The sequence below is a fragment of the Denticeps clupeoides genome, chromosome 13 (assembly GCF_900700375.1).
Source record: "Denticeps clupeoides chromosome 13, fDenClu1.1, whole genome shotgun sequence".
Taxonomy (NCBI): domain Eukaryota; kingdom Metazoa; phylum Chordata; class Actinopteri; order Clupeiformes; family Denticipitidae; genus Denticeps; species Denticeps clupeoides.
Window position 1 is genome coordinate 17,594,282 of NC_041719.1, and position 23,573 is coordinate 17,617,854.

At 45.0% G+C, this 23,573-nt stretch overlaps 1 protein-coding gene across 4 annotated transcripts; it reads right to left on the minus strand.

Moving 5' to 3' along the window:
* On the minus strand, window positions 1–23,565 carry csnk1g2b (casein kinase 1, gamma 2b). 4 transcript variants are annotated; one of them, XM_029000161.1, is made up of 13 exons: window positions 23,417–23,565; window positions 20,206–20,625; window positions 19,830–20,094; window positions 13,253–13,322; window positions 7,478–7,626; window positions 7,160–7,394; window positions 5,028–5,113; window positions 4,081–4,165; window positions 3,848–3,996; window positions 3,643–3,723; window positions 2,523–2,624; window positions 1,548–1,654; window positions 1–1,162 (listed from the first exon to the last, which is right to left on the minus strand). In XM_029000161.1, exons 3-13 carry the CDS (start codon window positions 20,055–20,057, stop codon window positions 1,108–1,110), a joined length of 1,347 nt encoding a protein of 448 aa, XP_028855994.1. In that variant the 5' UTR covers window positions 20,058–20,094; window positions 20,206–20,625; window positions 23,417–23,565; the 3' UTR covers window positions 1–1,107. The 4 variants fall into 4 exon arrangements, with proteins under 4 accessions (XP_028855994.1, XP_028855993.1, XP_028855996.1 ...); XM_029000160.1 differs by having other exon boundaries at window positions 19,830–20,625; XM_029000163.1 differs by having other exon boundaries at window positions 19,830–20,625; window positions 23,393–23,543.
* Window positions 23,566–23,573: the final 8 nt, after the last annotated feature.

The following is a 23,573-nucleotide window of genomic DNA, read 5'->3' on the forward strand; positions in this document are numbered from 1 at the left end:
ATCTTTTCAGCTTTAAATGTTTTACTTGGAAAGGCACAAACTATGATTTTCTGGTAAATTACTCTGAAGTGAGACATAAAACTGAAAGACAATTTGTTTCGGTTCCTTAAAAATTAACATTTCCGGCCCTTGTACAGATACCAGCCTTGTGTAGGAATCTTCCTAAATCAGTCTTTATTTAGTTGCTTTCTCGTCTGTTAATTTCAAACCCAAAATTATCACTGTTATTTTTTTCCAAAAGTGCAATAAGAAGAGAGATAATAACTGCAAGTCTCTCCATGTTCCACAGTACCTGAGGCCAGTGACTGTGCTACAAAGTCCACAATGAAACAGAACAAAAAGAACCAGAAAATGACCAGAAAAGGGGGGAAAAAATGAATTCCAGAACACTATAACATAAAAAGAAAGTTTTGCTTTTCAACCTTTAGGAGTCAACTTTGCAAACAAAAAAAGATTACATTTACAAAAAAAAAGAAAAGAAAAAAAAAAAAAAAAAGAAAAGAAAAATAAAATCTTCCAACTGCTGCTGAGATGAAATGCTTCCTGGTTCTTGATTCTTGGTTATAATTATGTTCATCGTTGCCTCCCAAATTGCCATAATATTCCACAAATAAGGTCTATTTCTAAAAAGGAACTCAATTCTTTCACTTCATCACTGATGTTTTCACTCTGATCAACGACGGCCAAATGTTCTGCATGGAATCTAGAATACAACAACTGTTTCAAACAGTAGGTTTTTTTTTTTTTTTTCCTTTTGTAATATTTCACACCATGGTGTTCGTGTACTGTAGTTATGGTTTTTCTTTTTTTAATGTTTTATACATCTCTTGTTCAATCCCCGTTGTAACACAAGTACTTAAGTTCTTTCTGTATTTTCTCACTGTAAAAGGAACCAGAGTCTGTTGTGTAGCCCACGTTTATAATGGAACAACAAGTTTCCTTCATGCCCCAATAGCAGGGGAGCATGGACGAAAGAAAGTGAAGGAGGGACTGAAAGAGGAAAGGGGGATGCTGGGAAGAAGGAAGGGAAGAGACACAGATACTTTGCTTCCATTTAAAATGTGTCAGTGACCAGAACGTTTTCAAGTTCTCTTCCCCGTTTTGTCATCACTTGTGCCGCTGGAGTGTTTTCCTTTTTCTCCTTTTGAAGAAACAACAGCACCTAAATGGACAGAGAACAAAGGTCACGAGAATGGAAGCACAATACTACAAGCATGATTTAAAAACAAGGCGTGGCTCTTCATGGGAAGGTAGCTAAAGACAAAGAGTGCTAATTCATCCACTGACAACGTTCAAAAGAGCAATTTGAAAAAAGGTCAGCTTTAGACCACACGTTGTCAAATAAATAAAAGAATGGGACTTGTTTTTACAGGTTTTTCTTTTAAATCACTCAGAGTATACACTGTATGTATCACACTGCTGATTCACACACTTGTGCCATTCTGAACTCACGTTTCCCGCCATACTGAAATGGACATGAACTCACATGTTCGACGATCAGGGCTACATTAACTGTGAATGGAAGAGAGACTGGAAGATTTTCTTACTTTGTATCATCAGCCACCTCAACCTCGGTTGGAGCCGTGATGGGGGCATTGGAGTGTCCTGCAGTCGGGTCATCGGTGTTCAGCTCTCCATTTGTAGAGCTCATCACCTGTACCAAACCAGACGGCAGCAGAATCAGCATCAAATAATATATACAAGTACAAAAATGATGAAATGCCTTCCCCTGTATATTTCTATGACATTCGTCATTTCATGTCTGAAAAAACTTTGAACGCCTGACATTTGTTTTTAATGAGTGAATTCCAAGCAAATTTACAGTGTTCACTTATTTCAAACCAATATTTAAGGGGCATTTCTTGTACTACTGACAAACACTTAAGCCCTCCTTAGCCCTTCAGGATTACAGCAAAGATGTCTCTTAATGTCAGTTATTATTAAAGAAAAAAGGTTCCGTATCGTATAAGCACACACACATGCTGGCTTCCTGTTTATGGATGCAGCACACAAAACATTTTAACAGGATAAGAAATTGAAGTCAGAAAATCAGCCATTGATGCTTTCATTTCCAGAATACTCATGTGAAAGAGAAGGAAAAAAAAACCCCAAAAAAAAACCCCACATTCAGCTGCCCAATGTTTTTAGGTACAAACCGCCACAAGGTGGCACTGTGGGCTGTTACTACATAAGACGAAGCCTGCGGTCCATGACGAAAGCAGTTCTCTTTTGAACATGGCAACAGGTGCCAAACGCTGGCGGAGTTGGCCATACGATGTCACTGCGTACAGTAGCAGCAAATGAAACATCTCACACTCCGCAGAGACAGGACTTTCACAGTACGTGCTCAGGACGTTTCCCTTCACTTAATGGCCGTACCATGTAGCTCGCGGAAAAGATCCTGATGTAAAGCAGTGCACTGCTAAACAAACATTGTGCAGGGGAAAGGGAGAAAGAGGAGAAGAGAGAAAAAGTGTGCCAAGGAATGGACAAAGCCATGCATAGCCATACGCAAGCAGTACCTGGACAGAGCCCCCCAGCCTATCAGCTGTGAGATGCGACCCCAGCGTCTCCTTATTGGTCACTGGAGTGGGCTGAGAGTGACTTCCTTTGGCCTCAGGCGACTGGCCAACCGCGCAGTGGATGGGAAATATGAGGACAGGTGGTGGTTTTGACGGTAGGAGTGCAACAAGGGAGTGGGTGGGTGTGATTTAAAAAAGGGGTGAAAAAAAAAAAAAGAAAAGAAAGAAAAACAAAACAAAAAATTACAGGAAATGTCAAACATGCAAAAGCAGGCTTGTTATTAATAACTATGTTAACTAAGAAGTTGAGGAAGAGAACCATGCAGAGAAAATTAGGAAGCCCTGGTCACACCTCTGGCAATCACAAGTGTCAACTAAGACATCTAAAGCCCAACATTTGAGGGAGAAACTGAAATTGTATTCTGTCTCTTGGATTGACCGTGAAAAATAATGGCTTGTATGCGGAGAATGTCATAAATAAACTGAACAATGACACAAAACAAAGGGACAGTCAAATGTCTCTCTCTCTCTCTCTCTCTGACACACACACGTAAATAATCTTGTTTTATCTGTGTAGCTGCCAACAACCGACCACACCATCGTAGGCAGTGTATACCACTCTGCAGTGGGCTACGAGGGGTCCTGCACGGCGTGTAGCCGCAGCAGAGGGAACGAATGCTTTCTGCAGCCCCCTACCAACCTTTGCTTTATGAGTTAATCATGAACAAACTAATGACGCACGTGGAAGGTTGAAGCACCGGCAAACCGCGGAACGCGTGCCGAAGAGCAGCCGTGGTGTGAGCTGCGGGAAGTGTGAGCTGCGGGTGCGGTGCCCCACCTCAGCAAACGTCAAGGGACGCAGCGCACTTCGGTAATCGTGAGTGGGATCAGACTGATGCGGCGGCGCACGATGAGTAACAAAGTGCTGTTAACAAAGAGCCCGTTTGTCATTATGCGGAACAGAACGAGGGACAGTAAAAGAGAAGAAAGAAAACAACTAGAAGGAAGAAGCAGTGGGGCGGACGAACAAGAGAGCCGCGAGTGTGTGTGTGTGTGAGAGAGTGAGAGTGAGAGTGAGAGAGAGAGAGAGAGAGAGTGAGAGAGAGAGAGAGACGCTCACCTGATTTTTGGTCTGCTGTGGTACTTTGTCTCTGTTGCTGGGCTGAGGCGTGTCTGTGGGAATGGGGCCTATCGGAGTGGGCTGGAAAGCGGGGTCAGAGGACGTGGTTACGAACGCAGAGCCATGATCCATCTGTTATTGTATACAATGGATTGCTGTGCAATTTTGTGTGTGTGACAGGAACTCATTCCTGAGTGACACTCACAAGAGGTTTGCCGACCCAGTCATACTCATAATCGAAGACATAGCCGTTGCGGTCGAAAAGGTCGGTGAACAGCTTCCGTAGGTAATCATAGTCCGGCTTCTCAAAAAAGTCCAGCCGCCTGACGTACCTCAGGTAAGTTGCCATCTCCTCTGAAGGAGAACCCAAAAACTACAGTTTAAAAGACTGATCATCAAATCACTGAAATAATAATAATAAAAAAAGCAGACACCAACCTGGGAAACTTTCACACAGCACTTCGATTGGTGTCGCACGCTTGGTATCGCCAATCTTCTGGTAGCGCTCTTTCAGCGTGTCCGCCTTTATACAAAAACCGAAAACACATGAGCTCCCCCAAGGCAACCTGACAGTGACAGTCATTAGTAGCCAATAATTTCATATGTTCTAATCTGCAGATCAAGGATGTGGCAGGTCCTTGGTGAGTGAAAGTGCCAGATTCCGGAGGCACACCGGCTCGCATTTAGGATGTGAAAAATTTCAGTAGTGCATTTCTAACACCTGTGCGTTTTGGGGAAGCTGCCCTCAGCAAAAATCTAAAAGAAAATCTGCAAAAACCAAAGATAGCCGGACATTAAACATACACGCACCACATAAAAGTTAAAATGTCCATATTTGAAGCATGGTCACTGCATAACCTTTGGAGACAGTATGTCCCCTTTGCTGAGAATCAGTTTACTCCTGAAGGCAGGTCCATCCGCAGATCTGCACATTTACTACAGACAGATGGATTGATAAACCTTTCGTACATCAGAATATATTAGCACAAGGTAATTGACCATTTTTTCATTAGTCACTTGTGTATTTTAAATTAGACTAGCTTGCTTATTATATAATCTAAGCCTGTGCTAATGTTTGCTGTAAATTAAAAAAAAAAAAAACTGTTAAAACCATCTTAATACAGCGAGCCAATGACAAACACGGCAAATGCTTTCATTCGTTTGGCTGTCACCAAGCGAGAATGTTCCCCTCAAACCGTGTGTGTTAATAATAGCCAATGGTAACCAGTAAAGTTTGTGGAGGGGCTGGGTCTTAGAATTATAACACACAAAAGCATAACTCTTTTCTGAAATTGGGAACCTCTCAAGGCCACTGGAAGACTGCGACATCTGAACACACGTGACCAATGGCAGAAACTGTACGTGTGGCTTGTAAAGCGGCATACCTTCAGGCCTTGCCAGGGCAGGCTGCCTCGCAGGAAATACATGAACATGTGACCCAGAGCCTCCAGGTCATCCCTTCTGCTTTGTTCTGTGAGAGAAATCAAGCACTGTGTTACACACAGTTCGGAGATTAAACCAGAACAGGTCTCAAGATAGGACACAGTTTGATATTCCCCACATTATCAGACATTTACATTTACAGCATTTATCAGACGCCCTTATCCAGAGCGACTTACAATCAGTAGTTACAGGGACAGTCCCCTTGGAGCAACTTAAGGTTAAGTGTCTTGCTCAGGGACTCAATGGTAGTAAGTGGGATTTGAACCTGGGTCTTCTGGTTCATAGGCAAGTGTGTTACCCACTAGGCTACTACCACCCTAGACAGTGGAGATTGGTGAGGAGCTCACAATACAATACGAATCCCGATAGATAGGTCACATTATATCACGACACACTGTGATATTCTACAGTTCACAGAAAATGTAAAAAAAAAAAAATAAATTGCTGAATCGGGCTGGATCACATAAGATAAGATAGGATGATCTTTTATTAGGTACTCACATCTTATTTACAAATTACATTAATCGTTCAGCCAAAAACAAACCAAGTCTGAATTTAATTTTAACTTGCATTTAAGATACTAGTAGTGGACACCATAAACATTAAAATAAAAAGCATAAGATTGAAAACAAGAAATTAAAGTTCCCAGTCAGTTATCGAAGGCTGGTATGGTGCTTGTAGACAACTGAGCAGAAATGTAAACATACAAAAAATAATGGTTAAAAAAAAAAGTGAGAAATTTATGTTGAGGCAAGTTCAGCAGCTGAAGTGCTGCATGGTAGCTTAAGCATACGCTGTGAAGCTAAATTAAATGGGTGAGTAAAGCATTTAAAATGTGGCATATCGGCAAGCTGCACTGCAATGGCCATGTTTGACTATGGCAGGGTTCCATTGCTCCACCACCCCTCCCTTTCAGCAACCAGGCAATGTTACTGCCAGTCTGGCTCTCATGGGAAATCAGTAGCCAGATTATAACGCAAAGTCCAGCCATCTTATTTTTCAATGCCACTCTTTCTGCAGAGACTTCTCGTACATCCTGGCCACAGCTACCTCTGTAATGTGTTTCCGAGTTGGGATCACATAGTGTGGCTGTAACCTGAACCCCAAGAAAGCACTTCTGGTTCCATCATTTTGAACGTGTAAGGCGAGGTGGATGGGAGTTTGTTTGTGGACTTATGTCGATATGCTTCATTTGTTGCTGTACAGTATTTGGACTGTACCACCCATAAGAATTCAATTTGTATACAAAAATATGGATATTTGATGTCACTGTATCGTTACAATATAGTTATGATGTACTGATTTTATCCCCCACCTCCAATATGTATATATCGGACTTGAGCAAAAAAAGGGGGGGCAGTGGTGGCCTAGCGGTTAAGGAAGTGTCCCCGTAATCAGAAGGTTGCCGGTTCGAATCCCGATCTGCCAAGGCGCCACTGAGCAAAGCACCATCCCCACACACTGCTCCCCGGGCGCCTGTCATGGCTGCCCACTTCTCACTCAGGGTCATGGGTTAAATGCAGAGGACAAATTTCACTGTGTGCACCGTGTGCTGTGCTGCTGTGCATCACACGTGACAATCACTTTTTTTTTTTTTTTTTTAAAAAGGTCTGCAGTCTGACCTGCTTCTCACAGAAATACAGTGTGTGTCAATGGGGTCATTTCATGGATGGGTCAGTATTGATCAAAGTGACCTTATCTGTTCTCATTAACAATGCAGAATTTTAAACTGGTCCATGGAAGACATTGGCTGTATGAGGGATGGAAGATTAATGGCAACTCCAGAGGTAGTCAGACTAATATAACAAATATTTTAAATGGTGAAATACTGTACTGTTTAATACTGGTGTTCATGGGCAACAACAGTCTCCACCACCATAAACTAACAGGGATCCCTGAAATGCAAAAAATGGACCGCCTCATTTTAACATGTCTTTGCGGTAATCCTGCAAACCCGGCCTTCATAGTTCTTTTTAGGAATAGAGCATTGGAAAAATTAGAACATGTATCTTCACTGTAAGCAGAAATTTGAGGTCTCGAGTGATCCCTCGTATTGTGAGGTGGGGAAGCTCACCTTTGCCCAGGTGTGTGTTGATGCTCATGTACCGCGCTGTGCCCGTTAGGCTCTTGTGCTCCCGGTACGGGATGTGTTTTTTGGTCTCAGGGTCGATGTACTCTTTGGCCAGCCCGAAGTCAATGATGTGGATCGTGTGTTGCCTCTTGCTCCCTGGCCGTCCCACCAGAAAGTTCTCGGGTTTGACGTCTCTGTATATCAAGCTCTTGGTATGAACATATTCCATCCGCGTTATCTGGAAGGTGGAAAGAGTGCATTAAAAAAAATAAATCCGGTATGATAGGCCACTTAATTAAATGGTCAATTTTTGTGCCTTACCAGTTGGATGGCTATCATAAGGACGGTCTTGAGAGAGAAAGTCCGGTCACAGAGGTCAAACAGGTCCTCCAGACTGGGCCCCAGAAGCTCCAGGACCATTGCATTGTACTTCCCACATGGTCCAAAATAATAGACCTGAGGAATGCCCTCTGTGAGGAGAAACCATTTGCATCCAATATGACATTTGTAACAACATGATGACAGACACACAAAATACATTATGGAATTAATACACTCAGGACGATGAGATCAATAAGACAAGACAATTTCCCATTCATATTCAGGGGACTGGGGTACACGGACTGAGAAATATTACGATTAACTCAATGTCCAACTAGAACACATGAACACTAAGTGGCCGTAGGGCGTAAGCGGTTACGCATCTACAGTTTGGTGTATGACACCTGGGTTCGATTCTCACTTCGCACAACTTTGTGGGGCAGTGGCGGCCTAGCAGGTAAGGAAACGGACCTATAATCGGAAGGCTGTGGGTTCAAATTGCTCAAACCGCACACATTTTTCGTGTCACTTTCACTGAATGACATGATGACATTAAAATGAACATTTAGTCATTTACTCTGGAACCAACTAGATTACAATTTTTTGGGACGCTCGTTCCAGTCAGGGACTGAGATAGCGCCGCAGGCATAAAACCAGAAGAGGTGTGGAGATGCTGGAAAAAAAACCCCAATCATAACGAACAACTGTACTGTACCATGGTGACAGTCACACTGAGCAGACAAGTGCTGAAGAATCTGACATGTATTTAAAACATGCATCATAAGCACTGCTTGTATTCACACAGCAACAGATATTATATTCACATGTTCAGAAACGGTGGGAGAGAAAGAAGGGGGCTGATGTCACACGAGATTGAGCTTCATTACGGACACACTCTGCTTTTTGATCTCGACCATCTCAGCTTCTCTCACATTTCTGGACTTTCCCCACTTCAAAACTACCTGCACCGACACCTGATGTGAACATCCCTGTGCCAGACCACAGACACCAGGCACCCCGATCTGTGCCTTGCTCAGAAAATCTGTGGTCTGAGCTTATGACGCAGAGCGCGGCCGAAGAGTCACTAACGGAAGTAAATGAACTGACCTTAGCTGTGCACACAGATCCGTTTCACCGATATGCAAATCTGGTTTTGGCATCAGATGACAAATGCTGCTGAGGAGAGTCAGTAGTGGCACAGTTTGGCACACAAAAATGGTGCCTTAGCCACGGTCAAGATGATAATAATAATAATAAAACCAATATGTATTTCGCACTATTCCACCACACAAAAGGGTGACCAATGATCTTCTGAGTGGCACTGACCAAAGATGAGAGCCACACACACACACACACACGGCAGGTCTAGCACCAGCTGCAAGGCGCAGGGAATGCGCGGCAGGATTAAAAACAGGATTTACCTGAAGCGCGCTGGCGGCCGCCTCAGCAGAGTACAGCGCTGACACCTGCGCGCGCTCCTGACTGCAGGATTTGCCTGGTGGGGACAGTGACTCATCAGAAAGCGCAGGTGCCTCACCGGCAACCTGGCAAAATGGACGCCAGACAAGCGCCACTCCAGACCTGGCCGCTTCCTCGGCATGAAACGAGCACAAAAAAAAAAAAAAAAAACTGTGGTAATGCAGCTGGCCGCCGAAAATATGTCTCCCCCCCCCCCCCCTCTCACTCCAGCATCAGGCCACACGAGAGAGCACTGTCACAAACAGCCATCATTTCCCTCTAACCGTGGATTAAAGAAGTCAATAAAATAACTAAATTACTGTGACAGAAAACAGAGCTCAGTGTTTCGATTTATAGAAAATAAGAAAATAAATACTATTTTATGCTAAAATCATCACATACTAGGCTTGTCACGATACTGAGATATCATACTCGATACCGATACTATGGTATGGTACTCTATATGCCATACTAAAACATATACATATACATAAAGAAATTAATGAACAAATAAATTAAAGAAATATGAGCAATTCAAGCTGTAATTGGGCCAGTAAAATTTGAATTCCAACTAGATAAGTACAGCATTTTAAAAGCCCCCGTTTCTTTGTGTGCGCTACACTTAGTTTCCCCTCCTCAGCATTTTTGCATCTCGCGACCATTAAAACGACCCCCCTGACAATGGACAACACTGGAATTTGCATATTGATGAGTGCTAATTGATATCAAAGGTGATACAAAATTCTTAATACCCGAGAATTGATTTTTTTTCTTTTTTTTTTTTTTTACATACACACAGTTACACAAACGCGGTTGCTTTCATTGTACCAACTTCCTGTGAAAAAGTGGCAGGTAGCCGCACTGAAACCCCTCACGCTTCAAAGAACCATGAAGCATGCGGTCTTCCATCACTTCTCCAGCTGATCTGGGCTTTCCCCTCCAGTAAGAACTGTACCGTACTGTGATACAGGTTGACGTGTCACTCAGTTTTTAACCATCCTTGTTCAGGATGACCTTATTAACAAAATGAATTATGTACTAAAATGCAGCAAGAGAAGGGTTCAAGTCCGTGAGGTTTAGCACAGCTCAACTACAAAAAAACCCCCACAGTCTCATTTCTCCAACAATCAAACGGCTGTGCAGTGAGGGCCATTGAGGGCAGGCCGCTCACGGACCACGATACTGTACCAGACACAATGGAACGCCAGTGTTCAGGACCGAGCCGGAGAGACACAGAGTATTAAACATTCAGCAGGCTGAAGTGCAACCGCTAGGAAAACAAGAACGTGATTCCATTAACGCTGCCACTGTTGGAACGGAGAGATGCGGCCATTCTGAAACCAGATCCACGGAGCCAGCAGACCATGGGTCAGTGGCTACCTCGCCCGGTACGATTCATCTACAGGCCCAGTGGACTCCTCCTCACGTCTGAAATATTCACAGACACACCCGCACTAAACTCCACAGACTGATGGGCTAATGGCCGCTGCACCCAGCAGCTCTCATCGTGGGAAAAGCTCTTTGGTGAAATCCAATAGCAGACAATTATGGAAAAAAAAAAATTCCCACATCAGTTCTGTGCAAAAAGACAGTGACTAAATAATTAATTGTGCCATAAAAAGTGTATGACTGTTCTGATGCACAACCGGCTCTGTACTGGAAGTTCGAGGCTCTCAAATCCACGACAAGCGGCATCTTAGCAGAACTGAACAGGATTTAAAAAACAAAAAAAAACCTCTTACCTCATCAGCACCAAAGCTGAGGAGGCATCAGCCCCTGCACTTACCAATAAAACACAATTATTCCACAAAATCATTTCAACAAAAGCCATTCTGGCTTAACCCAGATCTTCCCACCGTACTGCTTACGTTGTTTCGAGGCCAGGCCAGGAGAGAATTAACTCTGGATTAGCTCGTTCTGCATACTTTGTCATCATTTTGGCAGGCTGTCTGCTTAATCACACTACTGATATTTGGATCAACAAGAAAAAAAAAAAAAACGATTGGGGATGAGGGTTAAAAGAGATCCATCAAATTTCAAACGCAGGTGAGAACTCTGAGACTTGTGTCTTGTAATTCAAAATGAGAGCTCGGTAAGAACTTTTTAAAACATTTACAGACAGTTTAAAACATTTTTACTCCCACTCAGTCTTCCAGTCTTTTTCATGTTTAGTCCTACTCCCGAGTCGCCGCTGCCAGAGCCCGTCCTGGCACACTGGGTCCAGGGCGGGGGAGCTACTAGCCCACTACAGTGTGCAAGCACACCTATTTACTAGTGTTGTTTTTGTCAATTGCCAACGAACCTTTCTGATGTGATCGAGACACAGTGTAAATTCAGGTCATGTGATAACTAGAACCAAATATATCATGTGATATTGTTGCCTAACAAAAGCACGAAATATGGTTTACAAGATAAAAATTATACTAAGGGGTTAGGGTTAACCCTTCATCGTCGTCACATTGACGCACTTTCTTTACAATAAAGTGGAAAAGAAAGAGAATATAGCCAAAAAACATGGAACAAATATGTCTGGAATGGATGTATTATTATTTAATATAATAATTAGATTTGTTTTAATTATGCAATGGGTTTGACTCAAAGAAAATGTTTTTGTTCTAGGTACTTATAGTATATTGACTGGGTTTACTGACTAAAATGCTCAGAATTTGATGAGACTGAAACTTGACTAGACTAAAATGGAGGTGGAGGTGACTAATACTAATGAAGACTAAAATGACAAACGCAAAGACTAGACTAAAAGTAAAACTAAACAAGCCACCAAAAACTGTTCTAACGTGCATAGGAGGAAACCCGCAACCAACCCTGGGACACATAGCAGCACCACCCATTCCCCCACCATGGTAGATCTGTGGTAAATATGAGCCTTTGACTGTGCAGCATTGGGGGCAAATGAGATAAGCTGCCCATGCACAGCATTGTGATTCTAACCACCAAAAGCTACAGCCCCTTAAGAAAAGGCAGAACTAGTCGTGGATCAATATCACGACCGAGGAGCGATCTCGTGGCCTGACAGCACTGGCAGCGGAGTGTGGTGCCCGTTTCACGCCCGAGTGAGAACGCCACAGCAGGGTGAGACTCGGCAGCCCCAGGGCCGAGGGGTTCAGGCGAGAACGCCTCCAAACTCCCAGACAAGAGAAAGACAGGCAGCGGATTTTCGCTGAGTCATTACATACAGGATGTAAACCACGCTCGTGCAGACGGACTGATCTTTACGACTTTCCAAGCCTTCTCTGCTCGGTGTCGTTTTGACTTTACTCTGCTCCTGAGCCACAAACACCAGACACACACTTCTGCTAAAAGTAACACAAAGGGACGTTGAAGAGGAGTAGCAACCAGACAGGCCTTCTGAATGTGCACTGCATGGAAGGAGAGGGTTAACTGCTGCACAGTGCACAGACAGCAGTTTCTACCCCCTTTCCTGTGGGTCAAATGGAAGGAAGAGCTTCTCCATCGCGTTCTCCAGCGGCCATTGATGTGTAATTTGAGCGCTGGAGATATACGATAATGGCAGTGTGGCGTGGGGAGCCGTGCTATAAATAGGCTTTGGTAGGACGGCCCAGCCGGCCGCTCGGCTCCACGCGTCTTGGCTCGATCGCTCCCAGCACTCCTCCACAGGCCTGATGCTCAACGCTGGCGCGTGGTCAGATCTTCTCTCCAGCCACTCGTGCTTGTGAATGAGATCACTGGAGGGGGAGCAGGGGCGCGTCACAGAGCAGGAAAGACAGCAGACAGCGATCAAATGGATGAAGTCAGGATTTGTAAATGCTGCGCGCCCCCCTCCAGTGCAGTGGATTAAAAAAAAGAATCACAGACCGGCAACCTGACTCAGGAGCATTTTTTTGTAATTCATTATCTTTTATAATCATCTAAGTCAGAACAATGATGTTGCACAGTACAGCTGAAATGTGCTAAATGGACAGGCAAGCGAAGGACACAGTAAATGTCACGGCTCTCCGAACCCCGAATTCATTTGTCATAATTACAGGAACATAGATTGTGTCACGTAGGAGAAAGGCTCATTAAAAATGAAGCAGTTAGTGCAAGGCTTCGAGTCCTGTTGTCCAGAGTCCCTCCAGCACCCCGAACGATCCAGGCCTCCCACCTCTCGATTCCCAGAGCAGGGCGACCACATCAAAGACCAGAACCCCCTCCCCCACAGAGCACAGCGATGGAGAAAAAGAATAAACGCAGGCCGGATGGGGGGTTGGGGGGTCATTTCCGTCTCACCAGGGGTGGGGACATGTGAGAAAGGACAGGCACTTGCAGTCTGGCTACAGTGAGAGTGGCGGGGCTTACCTGAATTACCCAGCTGTTTATAAAACCTGTACTCCAAATGAAGCTGTGGTGCTCTGGACTTTATGGGTTCCTGGGAAAAGAAGAAATGAAGGCAATTAAAAATGTTGAATACCAACTTGAACATAAATGCACATAGGTTACATTAGGTAAACGGTCAGTGTTGGATATATCAGACAAAAAAAGCAAAGATAATTTAACAAAGAGCAGAACGATTGCATATTACATAAAAACGGCTATTTTAGGAGATTGATTGCAGTCGTTGTAAAATATAGGTTTTAATATTACATTTCTGCAGTTATCAGCCTGAAAAGTCAGAAACATCTGACAACTACAATAAATCCTGTGATCCAGCATGTTTTATGCAACGATATGTTAACATTTCTTTTAAAAAGACGAGGAGAAACTGCAGCTAAACAGTGGAGGACAATACAAATCCCCATTACTGCAATAACCAGACCTACTTTCTGCCAAATGTAACAGGTGGACATTTCAGATGAGCCAAAAAGGCCCTGACGTAAGAAAGTATCCATGAGGAGGATGACATAACAGCCTCTGAGCTCATCCCCCCAACACATTATGGGTCAAAGCACAAATCTAAATCAGCATCAGATTAATCCAACCTCACAGAGCCACTTGAAATGATGCTGGTCTGTTTCTGAATGTGACATATCGTCCCCTGAGCAAAAAATGGAGACATCTGAATACAAACAATGAAACAAACAAACAAAAAAATGTACAACTCTAAAGCAAACACAAAGACAAACTGTAATTTTTTTAGTAAATTTGACATTAATGGCCCATTTATCTGAACTCCTGAATGCAGATTATTTAAAAATTAGAAACAAGCTTTGAATTTAATTGTATTTCTGACCACACCTACATATAAACACTAGCATCATACATCAATATCCTCTCAGCATACGCACACTCAATATTAATCAAATATAATTAGAATAATTATACAATTCTAAGTTGTTTTACTGATCCATGAACGAGTTCTGCTTTGCCACAACCAGATGATAAAGATAATAATAATAATAACGTCGGGTCACCAAAATCTTTCAGCAGTCGTGATTAAACCACTCAACAATTTACCGTGTGAACAGTGTGAACCCATTGTATGGGTACGGTTTGTTGATCAGGCAGTTTCATTTCCATGACATGGCAAGTGGGTAGACTGCCGCTGGGTGGGACACGCCTCATCTGAAGAAGCCATCCGCAGGCCCTTCAGCCTGGGAGTGTGAGTGCTTGGCCACGGCGAGCTCCTGGATTTCGGCGGTCCTTGCTGATCTCCAGAAAGCCGGAAGCACTGCCAAGGGACTGTGCCATCCTCGGCCTTTCAGAACGCGTCACTGGCAAATGTTGACATCTTGTGCCACGTGCTGAGCGAGTTGGAAAGGACACCGGTCATATATAGAAATAATATAGGCGGGAAAGCAGATGGTATTAAACCACAGGACATTCTAAAGCGCTTACAGTGGGAAACCCGGGCTTATGGCAGCTTTAAGTGCTTAGATCTCAGCACAATCTGAGCTCAAATGAGTGCAAATAGCCAAACCAGTAGCCTATCTGGTGACCTGTCCCTCCCAAAAAACCAGGAGACAATCCATATTCCAAACATCTTGAGCTCACTGGTGACATAACATTGTTGAATCAATGGAAGAGCATTGCGTTTTGAAGAAACAAGCCTGATGACAGGATCACTGAAATAATAATGAAACATTCCTGACATATATTTCAGAATTGATCAGGAAATGAGGACTGTGAAATACACACCATGGGCCTTGTCTCAAACATTACCAGTTAAAAGCAATAAAAAGATGTTCCATTCCACCCGAAAGGGCACTCGAGGTTCAGGGACAGTCCGGGACGGTGTGCCGCTTCCTGGTGCTGGTTTAGGAGCCAACTGACCCCTGCTGTCAGACATGGCGTCGCAGGGCGGCCTCTTCTCCAGCTCAGCCTCCAAAAATAAAAGCCCAGGCCTGAACTCGGCACGGTAATAAATTCCCAACGACTAAAAACTTAATAAACGATCGCTAGTAAAAAAGAAAAATTTATGAAAAATCGAATAATATTCACAGCATACAGATTGGTTAACGCGTTCGTGTCACACATTCTGAGATTCGAACATAAATGCCAGTACTCAGCACCGTGTAAAACCGCTGCGAGCAGACCGGCCCGGAGGGTTGTGGTTAAAATAAACGTGAGTCATGTTTTTACATTTTGCCAATTCTAACCTGTCTGAAGCCACCCAGAACATTTCATTAAATCTCTGCATGGATTATAGGTGTGCCTGATCTCCTCTAAATCTGACCCCTTCCCATCACCGCTGAGAGGGATCAGCCTGGGTCTGCTGCAGCCGAAACACCACCGCGGTAAACGATCCGCGGCCATTCTGCTCCTCCCTTGCCTGGAAGGACACAAGCATTTCGCCCTCATCTCGCCCGGCTGAATGCCGGAGAACGGGGGCAGCTTTGGCAGCCTGGAATGGGATGAGCAGATGATTGATTTCAAAGGAGAACCACGTTGGTTCCAAGCGTGAGGTTCTAGTGAATGGGCGCGCGCCGCTGGGGGCAAGGGTTTCATGGAACGAGGTGTGGAGGATGCAACGTGAGAGAACAACAGCTGGAGGAGGTCCAGGCACCTCTACGGTTTCGGATCAGGTTTCAGGCCACAGATGGGGAAGGCAGCTGCCTCGGTCGGAGAACAACCCCCCCCCCCCCCCCCCCCCCAACATGTCCGGCTCAGCTGCCTCGGGCCTGAGAACGAGCCCTGGCACCGATGTCACCGGTGCTCCCGCTCTTTCCGAGGCGCCGAGCGGACAAAAGGGAGCTCACAGGCCGCTCGGCCTCTCCCGCCTCGTGTCGGGATTCCTCCCCAGCTGCGGCCAGCCAACCAGCTGGCCCGCGTGTAAATCACCACGCCGGCAAGGCCGGGGCGTGCCCGGGATGGCCGTTCGCGCCACAATCGTTTTACGGTTAATATATATGAAGCGCGAACCTTCACTGGCCTCGCTATTCCATTATCAATGCGTCACATGCTGTTCTCAAATTTCAACAAGGCCACCGAGTGCCCGGCGCAGGACGCCACGGTCACTACCAGCACTACTTTTTAAACAATCAATTTTATGCCGCCGCCAGAAAAATTAACAAGCAACATCATTATGACGTAATCAATTATGTCGATGCAGAACCGTCCAGTCACTTAAACACCCCTCGTCGGGATGGGTGCTAGAAGGCACTTAACATCTGAGGGGAGGATGATGGTGACACGGCAGCTGCGGCACAACACGGGTGAACTCTGATATTTTTAAACTAGTCAACATTTTGAACGAGCGGCAAATTGTTCAAATACGTGATTCAATTCCAACCGATCAAATATAGGAAAGAAAAATCTAAATTGTATAAAATAAGAATACTTTTCAAAACGAGGTGCACAGACTTGCAGGGTCAAGTGACCACACTTAATACAAAACCAGGCACATAGCAGACAAACAGAGAGAAATAGGGATGGGACAACAAATCAGTTCCAAAATCAGTTCCACTACTTTGGAGGTTTGACAATATGTGTCAGCTCAATTATTAGTTTTGCTCACTGATCCTAACGCTTGGAACCTGCTTGGACACGTTGGAAACGTTCACCAGGCAAATTTGGCCGGAAGTTCTAATGACAGTAATGACAACAGTAATAATTGGAGCTGCGATTCGTCTAGATGTAATGCGCCACCCCTGGGTGGGGTCTGACCTGTGACACGAAAATCATACGTAAAGATGAAGGCGGACCGTGAAGGAGTTTCAGTGGTGATTCAGTCAAATGGAAGCACATGACTGCCGTGTTCAAACACAGGAGCAACGTGTGTGTGTGTGTGTGTGTGTGTGTGTGAGATGCACCAGTGATTAGAGAGTAAATGGCACCGTAGATTAAATTAGTGCTTTGCAGCATGTTTGGGGCTGTTCATCCTCTGAATCAGCCCTGGGCTGTTAACACATACTAGATCATATTAGATCTCCCCGAGATGGTGGCAAGAGCCAGAAGGCCAAAACGCAACTCATCTGTTGCCACATTTTACCTTGCTGTACATATATAACTTTAGTCATTTTAGATTCCCAATACAGAGGAAATACAGAGCAAATAATGTTCTTAGTTCTGCTCCCAGTGTACAATTGGACAATTCATAAACTGTAATATCTTAAACTATGAAAAAAGGCTGATGAATATCCATCAATTAGGTGACAAAACTTTAGTTTAATACTAAAAGTATTGTCAGATTGGCTGGTTTTGAATCTGAATACAGGACTAAATTTCTTGTGAAAAGAACTTGGGGACGCCATTCCTATAGCGTGGTGGCAGCTGAATTCTTATCGGATAGTTTTTTTGTGTGTGCTTTGTAGCACATTTGATGATTTGGGAATGAAAGAAAGGATCAATAAGATGTCTGACGACACTAATTACTGCTGTAAGGGCATCACATTAACAGACGCCCTAATCTTACAAATCAGACAGGCCCCCATTGGAGCAACTCAGTGGGAAGGGTCTCGCGCAATGACACAATGACAGCAAGCGGAATTCAAACCAGTGACTTTCCTATGATTTGAATCGCGTAGTGCCTTCTTTTTCCCTGCGCTACACGACAGAACATTAAACGGCCATATGTTCCCTCCCACACGTGCATGAGACATTAATGGCTAAATTAAACACACATTCGTTTGAATATGTAATAATTGTCACCAAAAATCTGGCACTATGAATAATTTATGACACACCTTGAGCTGCAGAGTATGGCTTGAAATAGTTTCACCCTGAAATCGAGCACCTTATACGCTGCTCAACACAGCAAAATATTGCAATAGCCTTGACAAGCAGGTCTAGAAGCTATAAAAAAAAATTATAATAAAAATTATAAAAATAAATTTAAAAAAAGCAGGCATCAATATAAAATGATCCCATAATTATCCCATCCCTTTGCTGAATGAACGCTGGAATAGGTTCCGGAAAGGACCCTGGAAGCTGGCGGCTATTTTGAATTTAAGAAGCCGCTGGTAGTGTTAAACTATATTTTAATAGTGTAACAAGGTCACGGCACAGGGTAAAAAGGGCCAGGAGACGTTGTTTTGCTTCTCCCCTCACGAAAGACAATTTGAATCAAGTATCACAAACACCAACGACCTTGATTGGCTGTGCACTGGTCCCAACTAGACAGGAGAGGCAGACACCTGAGCAGGCTGAGGAATTTAAGTCACAGTCGTCGTCCCCAGACCCAGCAGGACGGAGGCTGAAGACCTCAAGCCTAAACAAGTCCTGGAAAAAGGCTAAATTACCTCCTGAAGTTGAAGTAGTTTAGACTGGCTTAGATTTGCTCTTAGGAGATTCTCACACAAGGGCCCGGATATGGTGTGTCCCCCCCCCCCACCTTCACACAAAGTGAACTGCGTCACTGTGAGAAAGTGCCCAGCTGAAGTAAAGACTAGCTTACTGTGTCGACATGGCCGGGTAACAAAGGCAACCTTTCACCAGGCATTTTCCCCTCGTTAACTGGCCTTTTCTTCTGAAGTCCATGCACCTCAACTCCAAATTCTCTTAAGCAGAACTGGGCCTGCGCCGCATTTTTATCCCGGGGACGCAGGACCCCAAACCTCCCGGGGAACTGTAGTGAAAAGTGAAAGCTGCATGATCAGAGAAGGACATGTGCAATCTTGGTGGCCGTCCAGGAGGGTAAACGAATACAACGTGACCTCAGCGGGCAGTACAACCGAGTCCACTCCATTCGTCATATCTAAACACACCTCACGGTTCTACAAAAGTAGAAAAATCCACCTTGCGCCCTGAGCTCATGGACGTGGGGAGGAAAAGATGGAAAGTTTCATCTTGAATAGGTGTCATTATTTCTGATTGGTCTGAAAAGACGTTCAAACTTTTTTTGTAGAAAGGAATTCCATTTTCCCGTTCATGGATTAAGCCTAGTCCTGCGCTAAAAGCATTTTAAAGTTCTGTTTTAGGCTAAAGGCCTAAATGGGAAACTGACGGAGGACGTTTTTGGTGTAAATCTCTGGCTAGACGGCTTCAAACGTTAACAAATCACTCGCTCCCTCTCGCGAATGCAGGCGGGGACACCAAACCAGCTCTTGTTTGCTAACATTATCAGCGACAACCTCTTTGGAAACACAATTGCATCAACACTTTTGTTCCTCCTGCGCCTACTTATCAATCCGCGGCATTTTATGACATGGCTCCGGGCGTGTTCACGTACTGTCAAAGCGGAGCCCGCTGGCATGCAGGACAGGTCGTTTCCAAGAATACAAGCGCAACGCGGACAGGGAAGTGACTGAAGTTTCCACTGACGGCTTCAGAGGTTTCGCCCGACTGACATCTCGAACAAACTCCTTAATTGACAATCAGTCCACCAGAGATTGACTTTCCCCCCCCAAACGGCATGGTTACAGTCCTCGGTCAATGCAACTGTGGACATTTTAGTTCTTCTGAAGCCAGGAGTCTGTAGACCCCATAAAATGTACATATAAAAAGATATTAGGTTGGTGTGTGTGTGTGTGTGTGTGGTTAACATACTGTGCTGCCTTACCAATTTGATGGCGACATATTCATTGGTGTAGAGATTCTTTCCCAGCCGCAGCTCCCCAAAGTTGCCGCAGCCGATCTTTTTCCCAACGCGGAAGTTGGGGCCGACCATGAGAACCCCAGAGTTGGTCCCTGCGCTGCGGCTCCCATGTCCAGTCCTGCTGCCGGCTGGCTTTGACATCCTCTTCCCTTCCTCTGCCTCTGCCTTCCCTCCTCTCTTATCAAAATCCATAAGCTTGTGATACCCCGGCCTCTCCACGATTACTCGCCTGCCATGCAAATCAGAGAGGTGCAGAAACTAGCAGGGAACTTTCGGGGAGGGAGGCAGGCCGGCTACACAAAACCGAGGGAAGTATATAGGAATATATACACACACATACGCAACGTGTTCCACAAAGAGTTTCAGGCAGACATCAAGCGTAGGGGTGTCCTCAACGTCTCCCCGAACTTTTCTTGTTTCAGTTTCCTTGTGACGACTTATCCTGTCCCCAGACTCAGTGGCGCATGCTTCTGCCGGAAGACGGCACTAGCACACAAGCGTGTACACGCTCACACACACACACAAACATGCACACACACGCCAGCACGTGCGTGCACACACATATACACACACTCACACACACAATCTCAGCTACTGGACCCAAAGCTCCAACTGGCAGCTTCCTTGCGCACCCCTCATCGCTACTTCCCAGTCATTCTTTGGTAGTGCTGAATACATTCTTCATGTCCTGCTGATGGAACAGATTCTGGAGAGAAAAGGGGTGACCACAAGGGGAAGATAGTCCTTTTCCAGCAGAAACCTGAAAGGGGGAAAAAAAAAAAAAAAGAGAATTAGAAATGGCAGAACACGGTACAGCAACCAAGTCTGCGCCGGTCCTACCCGACAAACTGTACAAAAAAACAACAAATAATTAACAAAAAAAAGCAAAAAAAAAAAATGCTAATGATTATATATTATATAATAATTTTGTTTTTTTATTCAGCCTGTGTGAAGTGGAGGGGCTGTTATGAACAGGAGAGAGCCCAAGCTGAGCCGATCAATGTGATGCACACAACTCCAGCATGAAATCAATATATCGGAAACTCTGCCCGTCAGCACTGTACAGTCATAGCCAAGTGCAAATTCATAAAATTGTATTTTCCGTAACGTGTTACCACCCGACCCTACATTTAAAAAAAAAAAAAAAAAAAAAAAAAGATGCAAAGAATGAAAGTATGAACGCGGTCATCAGCATCAGACCGGGCAGTTGCTCTATAACAGCCAGATGAATCACTGCGCTGAGCAACAATGGAATTAATTTTTATGATCCTCTAGATGTGGATGAATCATAATCAATATCAACTGAAACGCAAGATGGATTGATATGAGAAACCGAAGACTTCTATGACAGGCCACAATACACTGTCCTGAAATTATACACAACACTCAAGTAACATGGGTCTCAAAAAGCAAGAAAATGTCAAGGCAGACAGGGCATGTCAGTTTTGTACAAGAGAAAAGCTCTGATCAGGCATAGACGTCCACCCTCCACCTCTTATTGTGACCGGTGCTGCCCATACTTGTACAAGTGTGTAATATGCCGAACAATACGCTCTACAGGCAGACTAATGCTCTAGTCAGGAAATGCATTTAAGCTGATCAATGTCTGCCAAAAAGCAACTAAACGGGGTAGAGTAAAAGCGCCGTACAGGTACAGATGTATAAGGCATTCACACGTTCATCCCAAAAGCCCATTTGGAGGGGATTTAGGTTCATATTCAGACTAAAAGACAAAGCAGGTCGAAATATGAAGCGCACTTGCCTACCAGAAAAGTGAAGAGAACACCTTATGTGCCAGACAACACCTATAGAATCAGTCACGTAAATCCTTCAAGTTTAAAAATAAATTACATTTATAACTTGGTAGTATTGTCATTAATGTTTAAATACATTTCTGAGCCCCATCAATTAAATTCACCTCCAACCAGTGTCATTAAAAATTTGACGATTGCAAAGGGCTAGATAATATCTTTAGACAGAACCCCCACCATGGTAATAACGAAGTTCGTTTACTTAGATATTAAGTTAAAAGCCACTGATCATTTTTTTGTGGCAGACATGCAGCGGTTTAGCATTATGTTTTCTTGTATTGGCCCATTTAGAAAAACTGAGGCCTACCACCCACATAAAGTAGTAAATCGACTAAGATATGCTCACATGGCACACTTAGAACGTTATAACGTCTGACAGGAGGCAAATAAAACGCACAACAGGATGCGCGCGGCGTTACATTAGCAGGTACAACAATGATAATTAACCGTGCTAACATGCTACCGTGCTAACATAAAAGCATTGGAATCTTCGACTAGGAGTAGAGGAGTGCGTTAGTAGGCTATTTAATAAGTAAAAAAATAATCGACGCGGGGGGATGGCGGTTCATTAGCAACTGCTACTGATTTACCAGCCTTCCATCCTTCACCCTTCCAGTTCCTCCTTCCGAACAAGCGTTCGGTCCCGACCCGGACAGGGTCGCCTGGGGACTGCGCGGACTTCCATAACCGACGGGCTAGTCGGCTAACGCTGTAGCGACTCGAGGCGCGTTGACGATAAGCTGGCCCGCCCCGCGTTATTTCGCGATTTGAGGAGCAGGGCCGCGACGGAGGTCCGGCGGGTTGTTCTGCGCGATGCGTACTTACTTTTAAGAACGCGAGAGGCGCGGGGCTCCGCTCGGGGTGCAGCCCGGCGCAGCGCACGGGCCCGTCGGGCGAATTCCGCGGTTCCGACAATTAAACCCCACGAACGCTGCGTTTCAGGTTCACGTCGGACGTGACACGGTATTTATGAGACAGAACGCAGGCCCGCGAATAAATCACAATGGGCGAAATTTCACGGCGACCAGCCGCGGGTTAGCCTAGCCGGCTAGGCTCCGTCGAAAGATAACGCCAACTACGTGTAAACCTCAAATACACATTTTTTAAATGTTTAAAAGCAGCGCGGCCGTCCTTCTAATGTCTGGAAGCCATTTAGCGTCGTCGATGTACATGGTTTCAGCCGCTAAAGTAGCTAATGCTTTGTGGGTGGCCGTGGGAAAAAAAACAAGTGGAAAACTACCATTTGAAGTGGTGCAAAACAGGACCGACCGTTTAATACCGAACCATCAGGCTTTTCGTCGCCTCTCGGCGTCAGCTCGAATGTCGCCAGGCTGCTGCGGAGCGAGTTCGAAGCGAAAGCCCGAAAACATGAAATATTCACACGGGGCTGCTGGCCCATTCACTCGGCTAGCTCCCTTCTCGCCCGAATTAGCGGAGCGGGGGCCTTGTTCTCCGGCGCCGCCGCAGGCCGCTTTAACCGTAAAGCGGCGGCGGCGACGTGCGTGTTCCCCGCCGGCGTCTGCGTACTTACTCCCAAACACGTCTTTAACACGTTTTCGACCTGGCGACTCGCCTACGGTCCCCCCTCCCCGAAACCCGTAACGCGGAGCCAGCTTGCTAACCCTGGCTAGTTCGGGCTGGCTAGCTTCGGCGTTCATTTGCATCTCGGGCGATCTATCGCGATGTCCACAGTGTCATTTGCGAGTGAACGCTTACCACAATTTTTAAGGTGTATATTACCTCGTGGAACTATTTCTAAGCAGCGATCGTCGACATATTCCCGTCTTTATGCAACAGCAGCGCGGTTTCGTAGCCTTCTGCCTTCCTGGGTCTTGCTGTTGTCTCTTTAAGCCTCTCCAGTCGGTTAGGCGACAATCCAGCGTCACCCGACACTCCT

Coding starts and splice junctions, on each gene's coding strand:
- csnk1g2b (XM_029000161.1), bottom strand. CDS start 20,057: ATGGATTTTGATAAGAGAGGAGGGAAGGCAGAGGCAGAGGAAGGGAAG. Junction 7,627..13,252: donor TAAACAGCTGGGTAATTCAG/GTAAGCCCCGCC, acceptor TTCTCCTCACAG/AGGGCATTCCTCAGGTCTAT. Junction 4,166..5,027: donor TGCCCTGGCAAGGCCTGAAG/GTATGCCGCTTT, acceptor TTTTGTATAAAG/GCGGACACGCTGAAAGAGCG.